The sequence below is a fragment of the Arctopsyche grandis genome, chromosome 13 (assembly GCF_051622035.1).
Source record: "Arctopsyche grandis isolate Sample6627 chromosome 13, ASM5162203v2, whole genome shotgun sequence".
In the NCBI taxonomy this organism is placed as follows: Eukaryota; Metazoa; Arthropoda; class Insecta; order Trichoptera; family Hydropsychidae; genus Arctopsyche; species Arctopsyche grandis.
The window spans coordinates 13,607,964-13,632,027 of NC_135367.1; the positions used below are offsets into that span (position 1 = coordinate 13,607,964).

The 24,064-nt window shown below is 32.1% G+C and overlaps 3 protein-coding genes across 3 annotated transcripts; 1 reads left to right on the top strand and 2 right to left on the bottom strand.

Moving 5' to 3' along the window:
- Positions 1 to 829: 829 nt before the first annotated feature.
- LOC143921555 (uncharacterized) lies at positions 830 to 6,457 on the top strand. The gene is made up of 3 exons (XM_077444902.1): positions 830 to 1,016; positions 1,329 to 1,523; positions 1,659 to 6,457. The coding sequence occupies exons 1-3, from the start codon at positions 912 to 914 to the stop codon at positions 5,610 to 5,612; spliced, it is 4,254 nt and encodes a 1,417-aa protein (XP_077301028.1). The 5' UTR covers positions 830 to 911; the 3' UTR covers positions 5,613 to 6,457.
- Positions 6,458 to 10,849: 4,392 nt separating this feature from the next.
- Positions 10,850 to 14,529, bottom strand: LOC143921556 (uncharacterized). The gene is made up of 3 exons (XM_077444903.1): positions 14,327 to 14,529; positions 12,371 to 13,411; positions 10,850 to 11,739 (listed from the first exon to the last, which is right to left on the bottom strand). Exons 1-3 carry the CDS (start codon positions 14,391 to 14,393, stop codon positions 11,522 to 11,524), a joined length of 1,326 nt encoding a protein of 441 aa, XP_077301029.1. The 5' UTR covers positions 14,394 to 14,529; the 3' UTR covers positions 10,850 to 11,521.
- Positions 14,530 to 18,265: 3,736 nt separating this feature from the next.
- On the bottom strand, positions 18,266 to 23,727 carry LOC143921195 (uncharacterized). Its single transcript, XM_077444386.1, has 4 exons — positions 23,589 to 23,727; positions 21,173 to 21,258; positions 19,656 to 19,812; positions 18,266 to 19,586 (listed from the first exon to the last, which is right to left on the bottom strand). The coding sequence occupies exons 1-4, from the start codon at positions 23,638 to 23,640 to the stop codon at positions 19,354 to 19,356; spliced, it is 528 nt and encodes a 175-aa protein (XP_077300512.1). The 5' UTR covers positions 23,641 to 23,727; the 3' UTR covers positions 18,266 to 19,353.
- Positions 23,728 to 24,064: the final 337 nt, after the last annotated feature.

Genomic DNA, 24,064 nt, shown 5'->3' on the forward strand with positions numbered 1-24,064 from the left:
ACAGCAACGTATCGTATCCGTTTTTTTGGCCATCGTGGAAATATACACTCGAATTACGTGCCATGAGTCTGACGCTTTGCTGTTTTGGACCAATTATCGATAGTGATAGTTGACAGCTGTTCAATCTTTCGACATGGTTTTGGCGCAAATATTTAAAAAAAATAATAATTTTTTACGGAAATATTTAAAAAAAATTTGTCCATCATCCACAAGCTCCTTATACAGTGTCCAAAACTCTCTTTCGGTTTTTCTATTTTTTAACATGGGATGCACATCAAAACGCCTCCATGCTTTTTTATTGCCTTCTTGAGCTTCTTCTTCCAACAACAGCGCGATTATACATAATTTTTCGTTCGATAAACGTCGAAACATTTTTGCTGACTTGTATTCTGACGCGTAGCTACGAATGCACGTGTATGCATTCATATTGCAAGTACTCGACAATACGACGTAAGCAATATTGCGCCGTATCGTCATGGCCTCTAATGTATAAGTAAGCCGATTTTGCCTTGCACTCAGCCAAATTGCTGTAAACGTGACGTGACCGCGACGTGTAGGTAGATATGAATAGAAATGTAATAAAATGACATATTTGAAACGGAGTCGTGCAGTGCTGAAGCCGTGCAGTGCTGTTAAGTATGAACAGACTTTAACACGTGAGGGCGGATCTAGTATATTCTAGATCTATGATTGTATCTGTTTAAATGCACTCGTCGCATTGGAGCGATCTTTAAAGGTGAGCATTCGTGTTATATGAAATAAAAAAATAATAAAACATTTTTCGTGTCACTGTAAGTAAATTTTTATAACATAATATAATGTCATTGGTACTAGTGGTTGTCATATTTTGTAGGTTAGAATACTGCTTAGTTTGCTGTAAGTGAAAGCTGAGAAGTGAGAAGTGTTAGGAGATGGAGTGTCGGCTATGTCTTTCATTTCAACCAGCTGAGTCGTCCATTTCCATCTATGACAATCAGTCATTAGTACAACAAATCAAAGGCTGCTGTCAGCTACAGGTCAGTTCATTTTCGATTTGCGGAAGCAATATAACTCTAGAATTGCATGGCTACGGGTATGTTTGTTTAATATTTATGTTAAAGATTTATATTAACTGTTATATATTTTATATTAAACTCGACTTAAATAAGGTGACTATTCGTATTGGTTTTTTTTTTTTTGGGTATCTGTCCTGGTAAGTCATGAGATAAAACCAGTACACTTATTTATCTAATAGTATGTAATAGATGGATTGAAATTGAAAAGTGATCGTATACAAATATTGGCAAAGTTGTCGAAAATTGTCTAATTTGTATTTTATAAACTTACAGATGAAGGAAGATGAAACATTTCCAAATGAAATATGCCTATTGTGTGAGTCCAACCTAAAATCATTCGCATGTTTTAAAACTATGTGTATTAAGAGTGATGTTACGCGAAGAGCAATGAATATCAAAACAGAAGAAATTATATTAGACGACTTAAATTGGGAGGAAGAAAATAGCAGTAAATTCGATGCATATGAGGTAAATAAAGAAATTTCTATGTGCAATAGTGAAGAAAGTATGTTGGTGAAATTTAAATTTATTAATTCGCAATTTTGAATATGGAATTAATTGAAAATTGAAACAAGTGTTCTTAATAATCTTTTGATTTTACAGACTGGTAGGGAAACTGGCTGTCATGAAACTGAAGAAATCATTCAAAATATTCCACTCACAGAATTTGATGTAAGGAAAGGTTCAAATAAGGACTCGCTTACGTGTAAAATCTGTTCAAAATATTGTGCACGAAAATCAAGCTTCGATGACCATATGAATATCCACACTGGGGAAAAGCCGTATGTATGCAATATATGCTCAAAATCCTTTGCATATAATTCCTCCTTAAAGGTTCATATGCGTATTCATGCAACGGACCAACAAAACAAATGTGAGATATGTCACAAATTATTCGTATCCAGTTCCCACTTGATAATGCACATGAACAGCCATACTGGGGAAAAGCCGTACACGTGTGATGTGTGCGTAAAATCGTTTGGATCTAAATCTTATTTAGTCGCACATATGAATACTCACACTGGGAAAAAGCCACACAAATGTGACAGTTGTTTAAAATCATTTACATTGAAGTCGGATTTAGCGAGGCATTTGAATATACACACGGGAGAAAAACCATACAAATGTGATATATGTCTGAAACCGTTCACAACTGAACACAATTTATCGGTTCACAAAAAAAATCATACAGAGGAAAAAGCATACAGTTGTGATGTATGTTTGAAGTTATTCACATATAAATCATTTTTATTGGAGCATATGAAACTTCATGTTGAAGAGAAATCACACAAGTGTGATATCTGTTCAAAATCATTTACAAAAAAGTCTTCTTTAGAAGTACATTTATATACTCACATAGGAGAAAAACCATTCAAATGTGTCGACTGCTCGAAATCATTTGCAACTGAATACTATCTATCAATTCATAGGAAAACTCATTCCAATAAAAAGCCATACAAATGTGACCGATGTTTGAAAACATTCTGTTATAAAACTTCTTTAAATTGTCACATGAAAAAACACGACGGACTAAAACCCCATAAATGTGAAATCTGCTCGAAATCATTCCCATTTAAATGTCACTTGATGACACATATGATAACTCACAGAGATCTTAAACAAAACAAATGCGACGTGTGCTTAAAGTCGTTCACCACTTCACAATACTTGGTGATGCATATGAAAAATCACACAATGGAAAAATCTCTGTCGTCCGATGCATTATTGACACATACGAAAATTGATGATCCGAATAATCACAGTGTAGATAAAATTTTCGGCTGTGATATGTGTCCAAGATTTTTTGTAACTTATCGTAGGTTATTGAATCATAAAAAAACCCACTCTGAAGATAATCCTCTCATGTGTAATATATGTTTGAAAACATTTACAACGAAGCTTTACTTAGAAGCGCATATGAAGACTCATTCTGGGGAAAAACCATTCAAATGTGACAACTGCGAAAAATCTTTTGCAAAAAAAGTATCTTTAAAATTCCATGCATATACCCACTCTGGGAAAAAACCATTTGAATGTAATATCTGTTCGAAATCCTTCACAAATGATTACATCTTTAAAATTCATATGCAAGTCCATTCTAAAGGAAAACAGTATAAATGCGAAAAGTGTTCAAAATCATTCGGATATAAAAGCTCTTTAAATAATCACATGAAATACCACGCAGGACTAAAACCCCACAAGTGTGACATCTGCTTGAAGTCTTTTACTTTTAAATCTCACTTAGCGGCACATGTGATAACCCACAGAGGGCTTAAACAATACAAATGTGAAATTTGCTTAAAATCATTCACCACTTCACACTACTTGGTAACTCATTTGAAAACTCACACAGTTGAAAAACTGTTCTCTTGCAATATATGTTCCAAATCGTTTGCAACGAAATCATCACTGTTACTGCATAATCATATACATACCGGGGAAGCACTGAATAAATGTGAAGTATGTTCTAAATCATTTGCATATAAATCGCAATTGGTAATGCATATGCATAGCCATACTGGAGAAAAGCCGTATACCTGTGACATATGTTCGAAATCATTTGGAACAAAGTCGTATTTAATGCTACATATAAACGCTCACACTGGAAGAACACCTTTTAAATGCAACATCTGTTTCAAAAAGTTCATGTCGGATTATGAACTAAAGATACATTCGAATATTCACATTGCAGGCCAAACTTACAACTGCGATATGTGCCCAAAATTTTTTATATCCCATCAAAGGCTATTGTCACATAAAAAAACGCATTCTGAAAATAAACCATGTGTCTGTGATATATGTTTCAAAACATTTACACTGAAACGTCACTTAGCAGCACATATTAAGACTCATTCTATGGAAAAACCATACAAATGTGATATTTGCCAAAAATCGTTTAGAAAAAAGGCATCTTTAAAAATACACGCATATTCTCACATAGGGAAGAAACCACACGAGTGCAGTATCTGCTTCAAATCCTTCTCAAATGGATCTAACCTAAACGTTCATATAAAAGTCCATAGTGAGGAAAAACATTACAAATGCGACAAGTGTTCGAAATTATTTATATATAAAACCTCTTTAAATAATCACATGAAATATCACGCAGAATTAAAACCCCATAATTGTGACATCTGCTTGCAGTCTTTCACTTTTAAATCTCACCTGATGGCACATGTGGCAACTCATGGAGAGCTTGAGCAATATAAATGCGATATGTGCTTAAAATCATTCACCACTTCACACCACTTGATAATGCATGTGAAAACACACACAATGGAAACATTGTTCCCTTGCGATATGTGTTCCAAATCGTTCGCAACGGAATCATCACTGCTATTGCATAATCATATCCATACCGAGGAAGCACCAAAAAAATGTGAAGTATGTTTTAAATCATTTTCATTCGACTCGCAATTGACATCACATATGCTTACCCATACTGGGGAAGAGAAGTATACTTGTGACATATGCTCGAAATCATTTGGAACAAAGTCGTATTTAATGCTACATATAAACGCCCATACTGGAAGAACACCTTTTAAATGTGATATCTGTTTGAAAAAGTTTATGTCAGATTATGAACTAAAGATACATTCGAATATTCACATTGCAGATGAAACTTACAACTGTGACATGTGCCCGAAAGTTTTTACATCTCAGCACAGTTTATTGACGCATAAAAAAACGCACTCTGAAGCTAAACCCCATATGTGTAGTATATGTTTGAAAAAATTCACATTGAAGCCTCTCTTGGCAGCACACATCAAGACTCATTCTGGGGAAAAGCCGTATAAATGTGACATGTGCCAAAAATCGTTCAAAAAAAAGTCATCTTTAAAAACACATGTATATCTTCACACTGGGAGAAAACTATGCAAATGTACCATTTGCCCAAAATCCTTCACAAATGAATACATATTAAAAAATCATATCAAAATGCATTCTGAAGGAAATCAGTACAAATGCGACAAGTGTTCAAAATCATTTGGATATAAATCCTCATTAAATAATCACATGAAGTATCACACAGGATTAAAACCGCATAACTGTGATATCTGCTTCAAGTCTTTTACTTTTAAATCTCACTTGGCGGCACACAGCAAGATTCACAGCGGTCTGAAACCTTACAAATGCGAAGTCTGTCTGAAGTCGTTTACGACTTCAACATTCTTAGTATTGCATATGAAGAGCCATAACGAGAATAAGCCATACAAATGTGACGTATGTTTGAAATCGTTTGCATTTAAATCTTCCTTGGTGTCACATATGCATATTCATTCGGGAAAAACGTCACACAAATGTGAAATATGTTCCAAATTATTTCTATCTAACTCACACTTGGTTGCCCATATGAACACCCATACTGGGGAAAAGCCGTACACATGTGACATGTGTTTGAAGGGATATGGATCTAAATCTTACTTGGTAACGCATATGAAAATTCACACTGGAAATAAACCGCATAAATGTGTTTTATGTTCAAAATCTTTTTCATACAAATCATCTTTGGTTACACATTCCAAAATTCATAATCAAGAAAAACATATATTGTAACCATATACCTGATTGCTATTAATGCAAATCACCAGAGCATAAGTAAATACCTTACTTATTAAAGCCTATGTAAATTTTGAAACTACATATGAAACTGTTATTGATAGTTTGAGAACATCATTTGTCAGTGAAAACCGATCTCAATGATATTTAACCTTTTACCCCATAATTCTAATTATATTATGCTAGTTCTTTTACCCAGCTTCGCTCAGTATTTGTAATATAAACAGCTTAAACACGGTGAATCTAATAGTAAATATTCATTTGTTTTTATATTAAATTTATTTGAATCGAAAAAAAAATTGAATCGTCATAGAAAGGATGTTCCCAACCAAAAATACAAAGTCTCTTTCGAAATTATATATTAGATAGATTACTGGGACCTATGAAGTTTATTTGTTGTGTGCAAAAGTTATTTTTTAAAGCCACTGCATATTGCACTGGTAGAGTTATTGCATACCAGTAGAGTGGTCGTAGGTTCAAGTACCAGCCAAATACGCTGCTGGCGAGATTTTGTCGTTATTAAAACACAGATCTACCGTCTCTTGTTGGAATTTTTCTTTTTTTTGTAACTTAATTGTTTTGAAGGATCCAATAAATCGGTATCCTCCCCGTCAGTTTCTCGCAAATTCGATCTATTAGCATATCAAATTTTGTGTGTATCAAAAAATTGTTGATTGTCCATAGATGTCTCTATTGTATCTCTATGTTCTGTTATGTTTGAAGAATTGTTAGTATTTATGTACAAAAATAATCTAACCATATGTGTCGCCTTGAGGGTAATTTCTGTCATGGCACATATGATGTATATATGTATAATAATAATAAAAAAAATCCATTAATGTAACAATTTTCTTTTATTTTGCGTACATGTATTTTTTTTGCCCCATATATCACCCCAATACGATAAAATATAACATTTTAACGTGTTATATGTAAATTAGTAAATTTTCTCGGAATTTTTTGTATTCAAAACAAAGATGGGAGAATAATGGTCGACAAGTTTCTCCTACATTTCTTCAAATATTTGAATCACCAATATCAATCACTGTCAATACAAGAATAAAATATTACCGAAAACACCCAAGAGATGAGGTTTGCGAAGGGACGCGACGGTGCAGGTTTGACGTGCCGCGTTCCTCTCTCTGTGTTTTCACCTTAAATAGAAGTCCACAATAATTTTTAAAATCAAAATAACAATATTTTCTTTAGAGACTGCTTCCATCATACAAATATTCGTTGAGTCGTTAATCATTCAAAATTTATCAAAATCGTCTCATTCAAACTTCAATATGTGACAGTTGATTGATTATTTTTTAATATCAGAAAATTTGAACTTCTAAAAAAAAGAAATGTGAAAAATATTCACTTTTCGGGGGCACTGGGGGCAAAGCCCCTAGGGCGTCGGTGATGCACAAAATGTATCACTTCGTAATTCGTAATTTCTAATTTGTGCATCAATTTATTTCCGAAACCAGCCGTTTCGATTTCGATTCTGGATTCTGGAAGTGCACACACACACATTCATTCATCATTTCAAACGGGTTAGATTGCTAAGTGTATAATGTGCCACTTTTTATTACGATTAGTATTACGTGCACGTGCGCCTATAAAATACCTTACATTATACTTATATAACATATAACTTTATTTTTATTCGTGTTTCAACGGGCACAACACTAGTTTGTAATATAAACCGCTTAAACATGGCTAATTTAATAGTAAGCATTCATTTGTATTTTTATTATTTATTAAATTTATTTGAATCGAAAAAAATAATATTCAACGATATCGATATCGTCGTCAGAGAAACTTTAATTTATTTTGGATGCTCTTACCGAAACCTCACATAGTTACAAAGTCTCTCTCGAAATCATATATTAGATAATATCAGAAATAAAATATTATTCTTATTCAATATGTTCAATTTAAAAATCGCCACAGGAGAAATTTTTTTTCAGATATTTGAGAAAGCTTGGTGAAGAATATGAGCCACTCAATATGACCCAATCAATGGGCCACTGTTCGAAGAAGAGTATCTTCAAAAGTCTTCATATGTACATATATGTATGTATTCATAATAGATTGACATATTTGTGTTTGATCTGATGTCTGAAGAGTCAGGGATTCTCAAAATAATCATTACTGATTGATACGTTGGCTAACTTTAAGTTTTTTCATCAGAAGGACTGCAACAGTTTTAATATTTTGGTTTCTTAGTATTTAGTTCAAATAATAAATATGACAATCTAAAAGAAAATAAATGAATTCCGTGACAAGTTTGTTACAAGGTCATAGAATTGTCGATTGTGGGCCCCAAAACTGAAAATTTTTGCTCAAAGCCGACATGAAATCATAAAACCTTCGAATTGAATAGAATGTGGATAAGTTCAGGACCGATGAGAGGGGGGGGGGGGGAGAGCCGATGTATAAAGGGACGTTCAACTGGCCGACATTGATATATTTTATATTATTCTATATAAAAATACGTGTATTTATTTAATGATAAATGTTTATTATTTTTCGTTCCACGCATCTTTTGTTTCCATGTGAAATTGTACGTGTTATATCATGTTTTCTTATTCAATTATTATTAAAAAAAAAAATAGCAACCAGCATATGTATAGGCAGTGGCGGCTCGTCCATACGCACTGCGGTACTGCAGCACCCCCAAGGAAATTGACTAATATTATTATATACATAAATGTATGTATATTATATGAAAATATCAATATTATTTAAGCATGTATTAAGCTCGCCCGCACACCGATACATCCAATAATGATCATACATCGCGGTACTAATATCAGAAAGTGAAGCATCGTTTATGATTTTGTGCAGTACGGTTTTCGTTGGAATATACCGAGTGGGCGAAGGAGGGGCGCGGGGGCAGCTAGAAGCTTGGTTGGTACTGCACTCCCAACAGTATTATACACATTTCTTGTTGCGTTCGTGTGCGCTCGACACGCTCCTCACTTTTCCTCATTTCTTCTGCACCTTTTCTCTTTCCTTCTACACCTCTTACACTTTCTACGTTTCTACACTTCCTTCTACACGTCACTTTAAGTATTTAAGTTGGTATCAAAATCAAGAGAAGCTGAGCCAATGTTTTCAAGAACTTAAATATTCTTCCGAAAATACTGATAAAACAATAACAGATTCTACCAATTTACTGAATACAATTTTTTATTTTAGTCAGAACTTTTTCACAAGTTAATGCCGCATTTAGAAATTATTTATAACCAAATGAAATCTAGTAATAACGATGCAATTAAAGAAAACTTAGAAAGTTTTACTTATGTCATTATACAAATATGAGATTCTTATAGCGAATAGAAGCCAAAAATATGTGATATATTATATGCATATATTATCGCACATATTATAGAAGCCAAAAATATGTGCGATGTTATTATTAAGGATATAAAAGAAAGATATACTTTGTCTAAGCTGTGAAATTATTTAATAAAGAAAATTTTGAAAAGTACTGAAAGAAAATGCCAATGGAAGATCTACTACTAACCATTGAATCATATCCAATGCTAGATAAAGAAAAACTTCAAACTGAATTAGAAGTGTTTTACTCAAGGAAAGAAATGCATAGTATTAATGATTTATTAATATTTTTAAAACTTATTTTTGCAATTAATTTATGCAAAGTTCGTGTGGAAATAACAAAACTTTTTCAAATTCTGCTTACAACTTCAACTACCTCTGAGCTTGAACGGTGTTTTTCATCAATAAATAGAATAAAGACATACATGTATGTATATAAGAAACACAATGGTTCAGGAAAGATTGACGGCTTTTTCTATGCTGTCAATTGAAAAAAAAATGATTATGAACAGTGAAAATTTTAACGAAAAGGTGATAGACCTTTCTTCAGGGAAAAAAGACAGAAGTATGTTTAATTTTGATCATTTTGATGTTAATAGTAAAATATAATCCAAATAAACATTTTTTTTATTTTTAATCAACCGCAGCACCCCCAGATATCTTATCCACGAGCTGCCACTGTGTATAGGTATTTTTCTAATAGTTCTGATATTTCGCATATTAAAAATATGTCTATAGAATACTATTTTTAATTTGTCTAGGGCCGAGAACGAAATTTCAGATAAGTGCACCCAGCTTGTTAAAAACACAATAATGGTTTAAATGGTTTTCGGCTACAGATTCTGCCAAAGGCGGAATCGAAATGTAAAGCATTTTACTTTCAGTTAAATAGTTCAATACTGATTTACGACTCATAAATAATGTAAATAACTCATAATTAATGGACGTGCGGTGGTCGGTTTCTATTTGGACAAAAAAATGGGTTCGCCATTGTCAATTTCTATTGCCAACCTTTTTTTTTTGCTCTCTAGCTTTGTAGGACAATAGTCAACCCTCTTTCCTGGGAAATAGAAACGCACCGCCGATCTCCACTTATAATGTAAAAAATGGGTGCACCTCACGGGATCGAATGTGAAATGCACGAAAAACCAAATATCGAAAATCGAAAGATCAAAAAAAAGGGTTCATGGTAAACGGTACATACTCACTTAATTTGCGCGAGCAGGATACAACAGGAACAAGGGGAACAAGCTTTTCCTCCCGTATTAATGTGCGCGCGCAGAATACGGGAGGAAAAGCCTGTTCCTCTTATTCCTGTTGTATCCTGCTCGCGCAAATTAAGTGAGTATGTACCGTTTACCATGCACCCTTTTTTTTTGATCTTTCGACTTAAGATCTTTCGATTTTTTGATCTTTGCCTTCCGATATTTGGTTTTTCGTGCATTTCACATTCGATCCCGTCGGGTAGACCCGTAAAAAATATATAACCATCTTCTTCTAACATTCAATATTGACAATATTGGCATATATTATTTTCGATAATAATTATTGAGTTGAGAAAACGCTTCTGGATTTCACAATTTAACGTTTCTGGATTTCACGAAAGGGAGTGGAGCTCCCATGCGCTACCGTCCATTTCGAAATTAGATTCGAAATAAATTGCTATATTCAACACTTCGTCCAAAAAAAAAAATATTTTCGGAAAGAAACTGTAAATCGCATTCACATTCTATCATGTTGTTATCTCATCTATCTGGATTTAGTCACATGACTTTTATTAATGCGACTGCTATTTTTTACGTCAAATTAATGAATTTTATCTTACTTAGATATAAAAAAAAATCAATTGTTTTGAAAGGCGACAGCGTGAAAGATAAACAAATGCAAAACAAAGGCGAATTACGTGCCTATGTGCGAAAAATTTAATTTACTACTTTTATTGAAAGGCTAATTCGACAACAACGAGATATTTTATCATACTAAATTAAAAATAAATCCCTGACGTCATCCGTATTAATGTAATTTATCCACAATCTATTTATCAATTCATTTTTATCTTTTTTTTTTTTTTTTTTGGTTGGTTTGCTTCTTAATTAATTGTATATGAAACTATTTGATGGATTGTGACTAAAATAACGACACGATGATATATAAGATCAAATCAAATCATCAAAATGTATTGTGTAATTGGTTTCATTAAAATTTGATATATTTTTTTCGTATGCGTATTATTTATGGATAAATAAATAGGCATAATTTAAATTTTAACAATTCGTTTATTTAAAAAGGTACTTAATCATTTATTTCATAAATAAATTAAAAATATATTTACAAAAATTGACGTGTTGGATTTGTTGGTAAACTTGCACGGAAAAACGTCAACGAAACTCTGTGCGGCAAAATACTGGAAAGTTGAATTACATATGTACACACTTGTACATATGTAATTCAAAACAATGTATCATTTGAGCTTAAACTAATAGTTCAATAGCTTAGATTAATAGTTCAACCTTTCAGCAGTATGTACACAGAGTTGATTGTGCATTTTTGGTACTAGACTTAACTGCTAAAATCTATTGTAACAGCACTGCAGCCAGCAACGGTAGGAGCAATGCCATCACTCCTGAAGCAACTGCTCTTCCTGCTGGATTGCATAAATCTTCTGTGCAAATCCTACATTCTTCCGGTTCCATGTCGCCAGCGAGTGCTTTGCATTTTATGTTTTTGGCTTCTTGAGTATCTTCTTCCTCATATAAGGTGCATCCTCTCTTTACCTTTACCTTGTCATCGACTAAAATTTAAAACAAATAGATGGTTGCTTTAAAATGTAAAAAAAAATTAAACGAAATCTTGTTATACATTATATATTGTATACGAGTACGTATGTACAATACACGGGTCTGCATATACGGTGTTTATTGAACTAAAGTATTTAGATTTAAATTAAGTATTTAGAAATTTTATTTTATATTTAGATTCAGATCGTAGAAATTGACCTTACGCATAGTGTCAATGACGTGTATTTAAGTTTATTATAGTAATACCCACATCTGTACATTTATTTGTTTTGGATGATTTAAAAATGAAATATTATTTAAATTTACACGTATGTAGATGCAAATAAACCGTGTAAAAAAACAATCGCCGGCGATCCTTTGTAATATACGTATGTTTGTATTATGCATAGCTCTATAATATTAAATCCAGTATAGAAAAAATAAACAGATCGCAGAATAAAGGTTGATCATAATACAGCATATATAATAGATACGTATGCATCTAGTGATAGTATAGAGTTATAGACTATAGATTATAAAGAGATTCTAAATGATTATTTTTGATACGTATTTTACTTATTCTATTGGACAAAATAACAAAAAGTATTATAATCCAAATAAAAAATAACAAATTAAGTATCATACCTGTATACTTAATTTTGTAGCAATGCGTTTTTTTGGGGAGAGAAGTTATCTCTGTTGTGGTGTTTTCGTCGGTGACGGTGGTTTCCTCAGTGACGGTGGTTTCCTCGGTGACAGTGGTGTCCTCAGTGACGGTGGTTTCCTCGGTGACGGTGGTTTCCTCAGTGACGGTGGTTTCCTCGGTGACGGTGGTTTCCTCAGTGACGGTGGTTTCCTCGGTGACGGTGGTTTCCTCGGTGACGGTGGTTTCCTCGGTGACGGTGGTTTCCTCGGTGGCGGTGTTTTCCTCAGTGACGGTGGTTTCCTCGGTGGCGGTGTTTTCCTCAGTGACGGTGGTTTCCTCGGTGGCGGTGTTTTCCTCAGTGACGGTGGTTTCCTCGGTGGCGGTGTTTTCCTCAGTGACGGTGGTTTCCTCGGTGGCGGTGTTTTCCTCAGTGACGGTGGCTTCCTCGGTGGCGGTGTTTTCCTCAGTGACGGTGGCTTCCTCGGTGGCGGTGTTTTCCTCAGTGACGGTGGCTTCCTCGGTGGTGGTGTTTTCCTCAGTGACGGTGGCTTCCTCGGTGGCGGTGTTTTCCTCAGTGACGGTGGCTTCCTCGGTGGCGGTGTTTTCCTCAGTGACGGTGGCTTCCTCGGTGGTGGTGTTTTCGTCAGTGACGGTGGCTTCCTCGGTGGCGGTGTTTTCCTCAGTGACGGTGGCTTCCTCGGTGGCGGTGTTTTCCTCAGTGACGGTGGCTTCCTCGGTGGTGGTGTTTTCGTCAGTGACGGTGGCTTCCTCGGTGGCGGTGTTTTCCTCAGTGACGGTGGCTTCCTCGGTGGCGGTGTTTTCCTCAGTGACGGTGGCTTCCTCGGTGGCGGTGTTTTCCTCAGTGACGGTGGCTTCCTCGGTGGCAGTGACGGGGTCAACATAAACTTGTACAATTCGAATATCTCGTCTCAGTCTCAGATGTGCAAATGCTACATATTTTTCAGAACTTAGCTCGCATGTGGGAGAATTTTCAAGAATTTCTTCACAATCTTCACAATCGTAACAATTATTCGCATTACCTGAAATACATGACTTTCATTTAATCACATGTCAGTTATAATTGTCGAAATTTGATACATACATATTGTATATGAAAGGGTGCTATGTTATATTTGTTATCTTTAGAGATCATCCCAAATAAAATGAGTAAATAAATATTTGAAATTTTGTTTAATGCATAGATTGTTTCACTTTGTGTTCACTACATCGCTAATAAATAAACAATTAAGTGAAGAAAATGAAAATCGGAATGAGACCTTTTATGATACATACATATGTGTGCATATGTATTTATCAATTTAATCTTAAAAACAAACCTGAAGATTTTGAAAAAATGTGATGAATCTATCCTTTTCGGGGATGAGAAAGCGATTTAACTACATATATGTATTTCGACCATGGGAAAACTAATTTATGGTGTTAGATTACTACGACTTGTAATGAAATAAATCAAACTTAATATAATAAACTAATACAGATAAAATTTAAAAAATAAATTAAACTAAACGGCTGTGATGTAACCCCTCGCGTCCGGTAGAGGATGGTTTTATTTTATAATATGTAATTACTATGAGAAACTTGCTGGCCAAAAAACATATATGTATATCCAACTAACTCTATGTAACGTTTGACTGTTTCCAAAATCAAAAGCTACGCTGCAAAATTAAGAGGGTCAAAGATTTTTTAACATAACTTATATCCAATTGAATCCTCCAGACCAGTTTCCAGAAGTTTTAAAGTCAGTGAATGTGTATGACGATGCACAAGGATAATAATTTGAAGATGACAATAGTCACTAGCATGTTATTAAACATTTGATTTTTTTTCATATGAATTTTGAAATTCAACAAAATTCAACATTAAAAATCGGAAATATTATACATATTTTGCATAATTATGCATTATTACTTATTTTATTCAAATTATGTACTTACCATTTGGAAGTAAGCTAGTAAAAACTAACGCCACCAGAAATGGCGCCAGAACCATTGTCGACTTCATTTTTGGTAACCGATGAAAATAATGCCACGAACGTCAGTTGAAGACACTTGTCAAAGGCACAGTTCACAACCGTCTGCGAATACCACTTTGTGTCGGCAGAATTTATTGATTTGGTTGCTGAATATTGTAAAATTTTATCTGTATTTATCTCTTTATCTGTATTTATCTGATAAAATAACTTCGAATCTCGTCCGCACAATTTTTAGTCTTTGTTATTGTTTAATATGTGGAAATGACTCATATAAAATTGCACTATATGTACATACATATGAATTACATTAAATTATCAAAGAAATACTTTTCAGAATTTTCTTGTCTAATCATAAGGTTTGGTGATTATTGCCATTTTAATTATTTTTTAATAAAAGAGAATTGATGAAAAGATAAATCTAACGCAAAATTCAAAGTTCAATAGCATCTTTACACTTTGATCAATTGGTGAGTAATTTTGCCAAGTTGCATGCATAAACGAATTTTCAACAAAATCCATATCGATTAAAAAAATTCTGATGTGACTAACCCATTACTTTACGTACATATGTACATATACCTCTGAGGAATATGAGTAGTATCAAAAACTTAATTCGTCAATAATTGTAAATAAATTTTTGTACTTTATTCCTATTATGTTGTACACTAATATTGAAATAAGATAACACTATAAATAATAATAAAAAAATAAAAAAAATAGAAAATGATCAGTAGATCAGTAACTATTAAAATAGATATAAGATGTATTGGGGACATAATTTATTAGCAATAAAAAGCATTTCAAAAAAAACTACCAACTATGAAAGCGTTTTCGTTTACACACTTGAGCGCAGAGAAACTTACAGATTCTGGATTTGCAGTAAAACGAAAGCTCGACTTCCGGTCATCGGATTTTATTTATATTTTTTATAACTAACAATAATATCACTATAAACATTAACCATAAAATATCAATAAAACATAAAAAAAATTAAAAGAAATATTAATTTAAAGAAAATAACAACTTCCGGTTATCAGATTCTAGCCAAAGCCTTATAAATTCTAAACAAAACATTTTATGTAGTATATAATACTAGTGTTGTGCCCGTTGTTTTCAACGTGTGACTTCGCAAAAAAATTGATATATGAATTAAAGTAAAGTTATATGTTATATATAAATATCACAGGGTAATTTATTGCCGCGTGCCCGTATTACATAATGCGCCGTTCGCCCGCGACGGAATGAAGAAATCAAATTTATTACTTAATATTAAACTGGAACTTACATATATACATATGTACATATATTAAATTTCAATTTGATACATTGAACGCTTTCGAATAAAAGCCTCTAAGTTTACGAGTAAAGGCACTAACGGTTGAGAAGAAAATATTTAAAAATAAATAAATTTCTAAAATTCGTCATACCTAATATATTGTAACGTGGGAACGTGAGAGAGAGTGTATCCGCTGTCTAAGTGTATTCGTGGGTGAACAATAGAGACCCCTGGATTACCCAGTAAGTGCCTGAATAAAGGATGAGCTAGAGTTCTCAGAACCGGGGTGGTTGCGTTCGACTTGCTAGGGAAAATCCACATGCCTATAGACACGCCAATGGATCGGGGATGCTATGCGGAGATGCTCGGGGATGCTAAGCTAACTTGTCCTTTATAAGGAGGTACACACGGTAGACCAAGTGATTACGTGTGGACCTCATGAATCGTTGAATAATATATGTATATATATATATATATATATATATATATATATATATATATATATATATATATATATATATATGTATATACATATACATATATATATATATATATATATATATATATATATATATATATATATATATATATATATATATATATATATATATATACATATATATATATATATATATATATATATATATATATATATATATATATATATATATATAGTCTCTTTTGAAATTATATTTTAGATAACATGTGCATATGTATGTATATGTCACAGTGAAATTATATTTCAAGTGAAAATAAATTTTCACTGACGTTTCAGTGAAATCATAACCAGTTACATTATCAGAGTTTTTTTTCTTTAAGTTCTTTAAGATTAGATTGTTAGGGTTGGTATTATTTAAAGGTTAGGATAGGTCAGGTTAAGTAAGGGTTGGCCCTATTCATTTAAAATTGGGTTGTTAGGGTTAAATTTATAGAGTTAAACGTTGTAAATTCATTGTTTGATACATTTTCACTGCTTGAAATATGCTTTCGTGAAAATATATTTTCACTTGAAATATGCTTTCACTGTAACATATACACTACATTAAAAGTAAAAATTTAAATTTTTCACTGTATATTATTGACATTAGAAAATTGAACAGCTTGTCATTAAACAATAAATAAATATAATATTGTACATAACTTTTATATACTACAAACAACATACCTTGCACTTTGTGTGTGTATTGTCAGTTCTGATGCAGTAGAAAGTACGAATAATGAAAATAAAGGCACACATGTATTTTAAGACATTTTATTCGAAGTGAAGCAAAACACGATACATCTTAAACGCACATATTCATTGCTACGCAATATATATTGTGAATATTATATCTAATTTACACATTCATTATTAAAAGAAGACATTCAATTTATACCTATTCCGATTGACATACCATCACAATTTACATACATAAATACATATACATACATATTATTAGTAGATATATTGAAATATATTCAACATTCTACAAAACATATAATATATTCGAAGATTCGAAATAAATTTCTATTTAAATTTAATCTTACATAATTGGACATTTTTATTGATTTAAATTTAATGCACGATATTATCTGCCAACATAAGAAATAGATAATTTTTATCAGGTCATACATAAAAGTATGAACGCATTTCATCATGCATTTATTTTTAATCTGATGCGTATCTCTTGGAATTAATTAATTATTCTTGATTTATTGATATATGTTTTTCTTAATTTATAAGTCTAAGCACAAACCACTGCTTAAGGACAAAATTTAAAACAGGGTTTTAATTATTCGGTTATTTTTTACTATATAAAAGGATCATTAATAACTTGGTATTTTACTAAAAAATTTTAATCTGTCGATTTTTGTTTAGTATGAATAATAAACACCAATTAACGGGAAACATTTCTTATCACTATTCATGTATAAATATCGGTGATTAATCATACTATCGAATAAAATTCTAAAGCAAAGTATATTTTCAGTCAAATACATATCCAGAATTAATATTTTAATAAGCACATACAATATGATATTTAAAAAAACACGCTATATGTATTTATACATATATGTATATATATATATATATATATATATATATATATATATATATATATATATATATATATATATATATTGCATAATATTTACATTAAAGTTATTCATATTGAATGCACTACGGTACACCATTTTTAAAATTTCGAAAATTTTATTTATAAATAATAAGAGTAAAATCTTATTTGAAGACGAATCATCAATGCGACGAAATGCTACATTTCTTTTTATTTCCATATTTTCCGTTATGCAATGAAATCCACTAAGTGTTCTTCGAAGTTTAAGAATATATTTACAAAAAAATCAAATACGAAGCCATATAAGAAAACTTGTATTGAATTTCACATGCTTACGACGAAATCAATACACGCACGTTTTCAAATATTTAAAATTATATATAATTACTATTATTAAGTATCAATGTATCTTATACAATTACGCATTCTATCATATATTATGAAACAAATATAATAAATATTCAATATTTTGCAGATAGACTTTTTATAAAAAAGATTATACTCGTACGTATAAAATTCCACTTTAAAAAATGAAGAGTTGAGAAAATGAAAAACGGAAATTTATTTTCAATTAAATGATATTTTTAATGTTCTTCCAATAAAATATATTTTTGAGATTAAATGCATACAGTAAAGCGCGTGACGTCATATTGTAAAGATCAATACGGTATAGATAAAGTATTTAATCAGTAACTTAATCATTGCAATCTAAAATGAAATTAAACCATGGTCATATAATAATGCAAACTTTATTATTATTTATCATTCTTGTAAATGATTTTAGAAAATTTTTCCCCTTTTCATGTTTAATACATACATAAACTTGTAGATGTAAAATGAAAGTAAAAATTTGAATAGCTGTAGGCAATTTTTTTCACTCTAAGGTTTTTCCAAAAAATATTAAAAATTTTATCAAGAAATAAGAATGATAATTTCCATTAGATTTACTTTTTTACAATTGTTTTTAACAGTCATTTTGCTGGGGCGAAGATATCATTGGGTAATTTGCAATATTAATAACAATATTTAAAACGTGTTCCAAAATAAAATGAGACAATTAAATTTAAAAAAAAAACACTGTTTCATTGCGAATTGTACCAAAAGTTAAAATTACGCCATTTTGAATAACTTAACCAAAGTTTTTCATTAAAATAATATAATAGTGTTTGTGTACATAAGTACATATGTATATCACTTCTGTAAAGCACAATGGTGATAATGCAATGTTATTCCTACTATTCAGAAACTACAGTATATCGATAACTTTTCAAATTATGTAAGTTTTGTACGTAAAATTATAATTTTAACATTAATTTCGAATCATGTATCAAATTCCTTTCCAAATCCACCCATTGAATTGTGGATTTAGAAAGGAATGCAAAAAATAAAATTGAAAATAAGTCAGCTGCAGTACAACTGCCATTTTTAAATTGTCTATGCGCGTAGTATCAAGGGGTTTATTTATTTATTACTGTAATGATAAGAGCAATCTTTAAACCCCAGTCTTTAAGTTTATGAATTCAGATGCAATGACCAAGCTTTATACATAGACATATGTATTCGAATGTGTATTTCGTATGGATTTGGCTAAATACATCGATGTTTACAAAATGGCGTCGACGTTCGTTGAAGTTATGTTAATGACGGTGGCGCTGTCTATCGGATCAACACGGCAACTACAACGGTAAGTAGCATCAGCCATGCAGAAGTCGAACTGCTTCCTGGTGCAGCGTTACATCCGTCTTCATTGCACGTGTTGCAATAATTAATGTAAGTTTCGTGTTGCTGAAGTGCTTTCTGCTCCAGTTTACGACAAAGATCGCTCTGGGTTCCCGACCATCGATTGCCGACGGCCTGACATCCCCTTATCACCACTCGCTCTTCACCGACTGTAATAAAAGCATACACAGTCAATGCGATTTCTGGACACGATGCTTTTGAAAAGTAACGTTACTTACAGTTGAAGTTGATCTTCTGGCATTTCATCGGCTCAAATTCACTAGGCGGATTTCCAATGATCAGATCGGTGGCTTCTTGGTTATTCAATCCAGAGAATCCGTTCAGTCCGTGGGCCAGCTCTCTACTAGAGAGGGTCAACACTTCAGGTGTACATTCCTGAACAGAGAAAAATCGTGTATTAAAATGAGTTGATTTTGAAAATTCAAATAGATATCTCAAAGAGCGTTCAAATTTTGAGAATGGATCAAAGTGTACATCTGATATATAATTATGAAAGAGACTTTGTATGTAACTATTGTTGGTTCGTAAAAAAACAAATGAATATTCAAATAAATTAAAAAAAAAAAAGAAACTATTCAAATAAATTCAATACAATGTTTACTATTAGATTGACCATGTGTTTCGATATGAGCAACTTTGAGTTATTTTTTATTATTTATACAGGTATACACCAGTGGCGGCTCGTCCATATGGGCTGCGGGGCTGCAGCCTCCCAGTACAGTACAAATGCATGCTATTTTTGTCATCCACATGGGCTGCGGGGCTGCAGACCATATGCATATGCATGTTTTTTTTTGTTTTCATTTGATCACCAGTTTGGTTAACGAGCTACTACAGCCTGATTAATCCCCGCAGCCCCCACAATATGAATTCTCACGAGCCGCTACTGGTATACACCCATTTTATTATACGATAGCTATGCAGTAGCATCGCTAAGCCTGTGCGGGGAGTGCAGTCTGCACCGGGTGACACCATTTGTGGAGTGACACCAAATTGTTCAAATTGAAAAACGCTCATTCGACATATTCGTTATACGACGGTCCTCGAGCGGCTACACGCCTCATTGCAATTTCTGTATATATACAGCTTTCTGTATTTATACAGCTACCGTGAAATCCGTCTGGTGCAGCTATATATAGCATCAAGTATGAGCCATATTTGGCTTTTGTTCGAATTCCTAAGAAATCAGTGTATGTACCTAAAGGTAAGAAGGTTAACTAATCCAGTCAGATGGAGACGCAATCCAGAAACAACGTGTGAACTTAGCTTCTCTTTTGACGCTTCTCTCTCGGAAGTCAAAACAATTAACAAATATTAAAAATTAATAAAAATATTTTTAGGTGATACCACCTCTAGCGATGCCACTGCATCTATGTTCAAACATTGAATAGAAGTATTGTATGCATTATTTAAGGCCAATTACAAAAATCGATTAACAATCATAGACATACATACATATATGCACAAATTTTCAGCATTTTATAAATCAGCAAATTTAAAATGCTGTAAACTCAAATTTCGCGAGAAAAATAGGACAAGGTTGCCAATTGTTTTGGACCGTTTCAATGAAATCAGATAAATTGCCAAATTCTGATAGGAAATGATCGACCTTGGAGTCACATATCCAAAGTCTGGCCAGCAGCACAAAGTCAGGGATTGAAAGTTTTACCCACTAATGAATGTTTCTGAGATACAAATACATACATACATACATATATACATAAAATATTCTCACCGTCAATTCTAATTTAAATTGTTTGATCGGATCCGAACAAGCTGGATTGGAACGGGATTGGCAGATGTAGCAGCTGATGGCAGCGCCTGAAAAAGTTGCAAGTTAAAAAATACTCCGTGTTATATTATAAAGACAAACAAGTTTTAAGAACACAAGTTTATAGATATGCATACAAACATACAAGTTTTATAGATAAACATGTATGAACAATTTGATAGATAGATAATCATTCGAGGTCGTTTCTAGTAATGAGAACTATCGTGTTTTCAATTAGTTCTTTAAAACTGCACATTCTTATCAGCAGCACGATAATATTTCAAAAATTAAAAATAAATGGAACACGCTGAAAGGTTACTTCGGCCATTTTGCTCAAACGCGGGGCATTTGGCCAAAATGTCAGTGCGATCGATAGCATAATATTATTGTGACATTTTCAAATTTCCGCATTATGAAATAGACTGACACATTTTTATTATTAACGCTCTCCCGGCTAAATTGAGGAAGTTCAGGAACCAATCTTCACACTATTACCCATGTATCATCTCTCTGTTGATGGTTACCCCTCTGATAAAATCAGCATCATGTTTCTATTTATAAGTTTATACGCATTAATACTATCTTAAAATCGTGTACATTTTTATTTTTCAATTTTGTTTATAACTGTAGCTTAATAAAAGCATACAATTACGTTGCGGTCTTCTTTAATAAAACCAACCCTTCGTGGTATTGTGCTATTTAAGGCACCGTATGCATCGCCTCATCTATGTAAAATACCTTTTCTTTTTAAATGTTTTATTTGTATTCGTGGCGATATCATCATATTCTCTTCGGGCAAATCACTATGATCTTTCGTCCACCGTGATTTTTGTTTTTAATTTTCAAGCTTTTTATTTTGATTCAAGAGAGCAGTGGCTTTTTTCTTCAACCGCGTAATTCAGACGTCTTCTGGCGGTTCAAGAAGGAAATTCTGGACTTCACTCCCTTTTCACTTCTGCAGCTGGCTCAGAAGTTTTCTTTTTGGAATTTTTAAAAGCTTTTATTTAGCTTGACATCCAGATTTTGTCGGATCTTAAAATAATATTTTCTTCTTCTTCTCATTTTTGTTCGATTTTTTTATAAAACTATCTATGTATGTATCTCAATTCGTGAAAATCTTATAAAATAATCTGATCCATATCCCTCTCAATTTCCATGTTTTTGGCATTTTTAACAAAAGAAAATGAATGCACTTGATTAAATAAAAAGAAAATAAAAACAGGAACGGAAAAACGCGACACTGATTTACTAATTTAAAATGGACAATTTTGTATTATTACTTTATCTATGTTTTTTTAATATTAAGCAACCAAAAAGGATTCAGTAAATGTCTGTTTCAAATACTCGAGTATTTTCAGTCAAAAACCTTCTTTTAAGTGGCCTAATACATTTGTCCACGACTGTACATACCTACATATATATATATATATGTATGTAATACATATACATTTTATTCTTTGTCTTCTAAAAACACATCTCAGGAATTTGTCACATACTTTTATATTAATTTTGTTGTAATTGAATATACAACTATATAATTTTGTTGGTTGGGCGCTAGCCACCAACCGTAAATTCAAAAAAATAATACATATAAGAAACAAACACATAAAATCATGAAATCAAATTTTTATTTTTATTCCACGGATATTTAAGTGCCGCAAGAATTATTTTTTTCGAAAAACAGCATTTATAATTAATTTGATAATTTGGTCCGAAAAAGTTATAATAATAATGGAAAGTAGATTATTCCATTCAACTTGATATTCTAGTGGTTAAATTCTGAATTCTGATATGAAATTCTGAATTCAGTGGATAAATATATATTATATTGTGCCGAGGAATATGTACCAAATATTTATATACACTAGCTCTAATTTTTGGCAAATTCTAGAATCGAAAAAAGCTGATAAAAGCTTTTGTATTTTTGAATAAACGCTTGGGGTGGGTTGTTTCATCCCCCTCATATAAAATCCTGGCTACGGCCGTGATATACATACTTACATACAATGAATAATTAATTAAATCCCCCTTTTTTGCTATTACTATATGTACACACATATGACATACATATACGTCATTTAGCTTCAGTATACGTGAAATTCATAGTCTCTTATCAGAAAAAAATTAATCCCATTTAAATTTAACCAATCATTCAAAAAAATTGTAGTACCATTGAAATGTGACTGTTAATTATGATAAATGCAATTTTTAACAATACGAACAATATGCCTGACTGATTATTGCATTATACAATAATTTATAATTCTTTGATGTATGTATTAACATTTCATAAATTTGGGTTTAAATCGTCACTATCATGAAATGGAATCCGGCTTTTGACAATCTAGAATCTAAAAATAATAAAATAAAGTGTACTTACATGACTGTATATAACTGACAATGAAAGCCACGCACAAAATCGAAATCTTCATAGTGTTTATATATTAATAAATCTTCACTTTAAATTAATCACACTCTTGTTATTGATTTTTTTAAAACATATTAAATATTTTCCAGCTCTGAAATATACACATACATATTTTTACGCTATTGACTCATTATCATACCTAGAAATGCACGTAGATGACGTACACACACATGGCCTTATATGTATTAGTTATATCAAAGATAAAATAGTGCGAAAATCTATTCACTGATAAAAATAAATTAATAAGTGATATTATTTAAAATTTACTTCAATTCTATTCATTAAATCAACAAGACATTATGAATCGAAAATGGAGTTATAAATTTAGACGTTTATTCCATATATAGTAATACTTATTTAATCGGTTCGTATGATTGATGAGTCTTTAATAGCACTAATATGTAGATGTAATTTATTTGCATACATAT

Coding starts and splice junctions, on each gene's coding strand:
- LOC143921195 (XM_077444386.1), bottom strand. CDS start 23,640: ATGAAGATTTCGATTTTGTGCGTGGCTTTCATTGTCAGTTATATACAG. Junction 19,813..21,172: donor AATTTAAATTAGAATTGACG/GTGAGAATATTT, acceptor TTCTCTGTTCAG/GAATGTACACCTGAAGTGTT. Junction 19,587..19,655: donor CCAGAAGATCAACTTCAACT/GTAAGTAACGTT, acceptor CTTTTATTACAG/TCGGTGAAGAGCGAGTGGTG.
- LOC143921556 (XM_077444903.1), bottom strand. CDS start 14,393: ATGAAGTCGACAATGGTTCTGGCGCCATTTCTGGTGGCGTTAGTTTTT. Junction 13,412..14,326: donor TACTAGCTTACTTCCAAATG/GTAAGTACATAA, acceptor CATGTATTTCAG/GTAATGCGAATAATTGTTAC. Junction 11,740..12,370: donor CTACAAAATTAAGTATACAG/GTATGATACTTA, acceptor TTTAAATTTTAG/TCGATGACAAGGTAAAGGTA.
- LOC143921555 (XM_077444902.1), top strand. CDS start 912: ATGGAGTGTCGGCTATGTCTTTCATTTCAACCAGCTGAGTCGTCCATT. Junction 1,017..1,328: donor AAGGCTGCTGTCAGCTACAG/GTCAGTTCATTT, acceptor ATAAACTTACAG/ATGAAGGAAGATGAAACATT. Junction 1,524..1,658: donor GTAAATTCGATGCATATGAG/GTAAATAAAGAA, acceptor TTGATTTTACAG/ACTGGTAGGGAAACTGGCTG.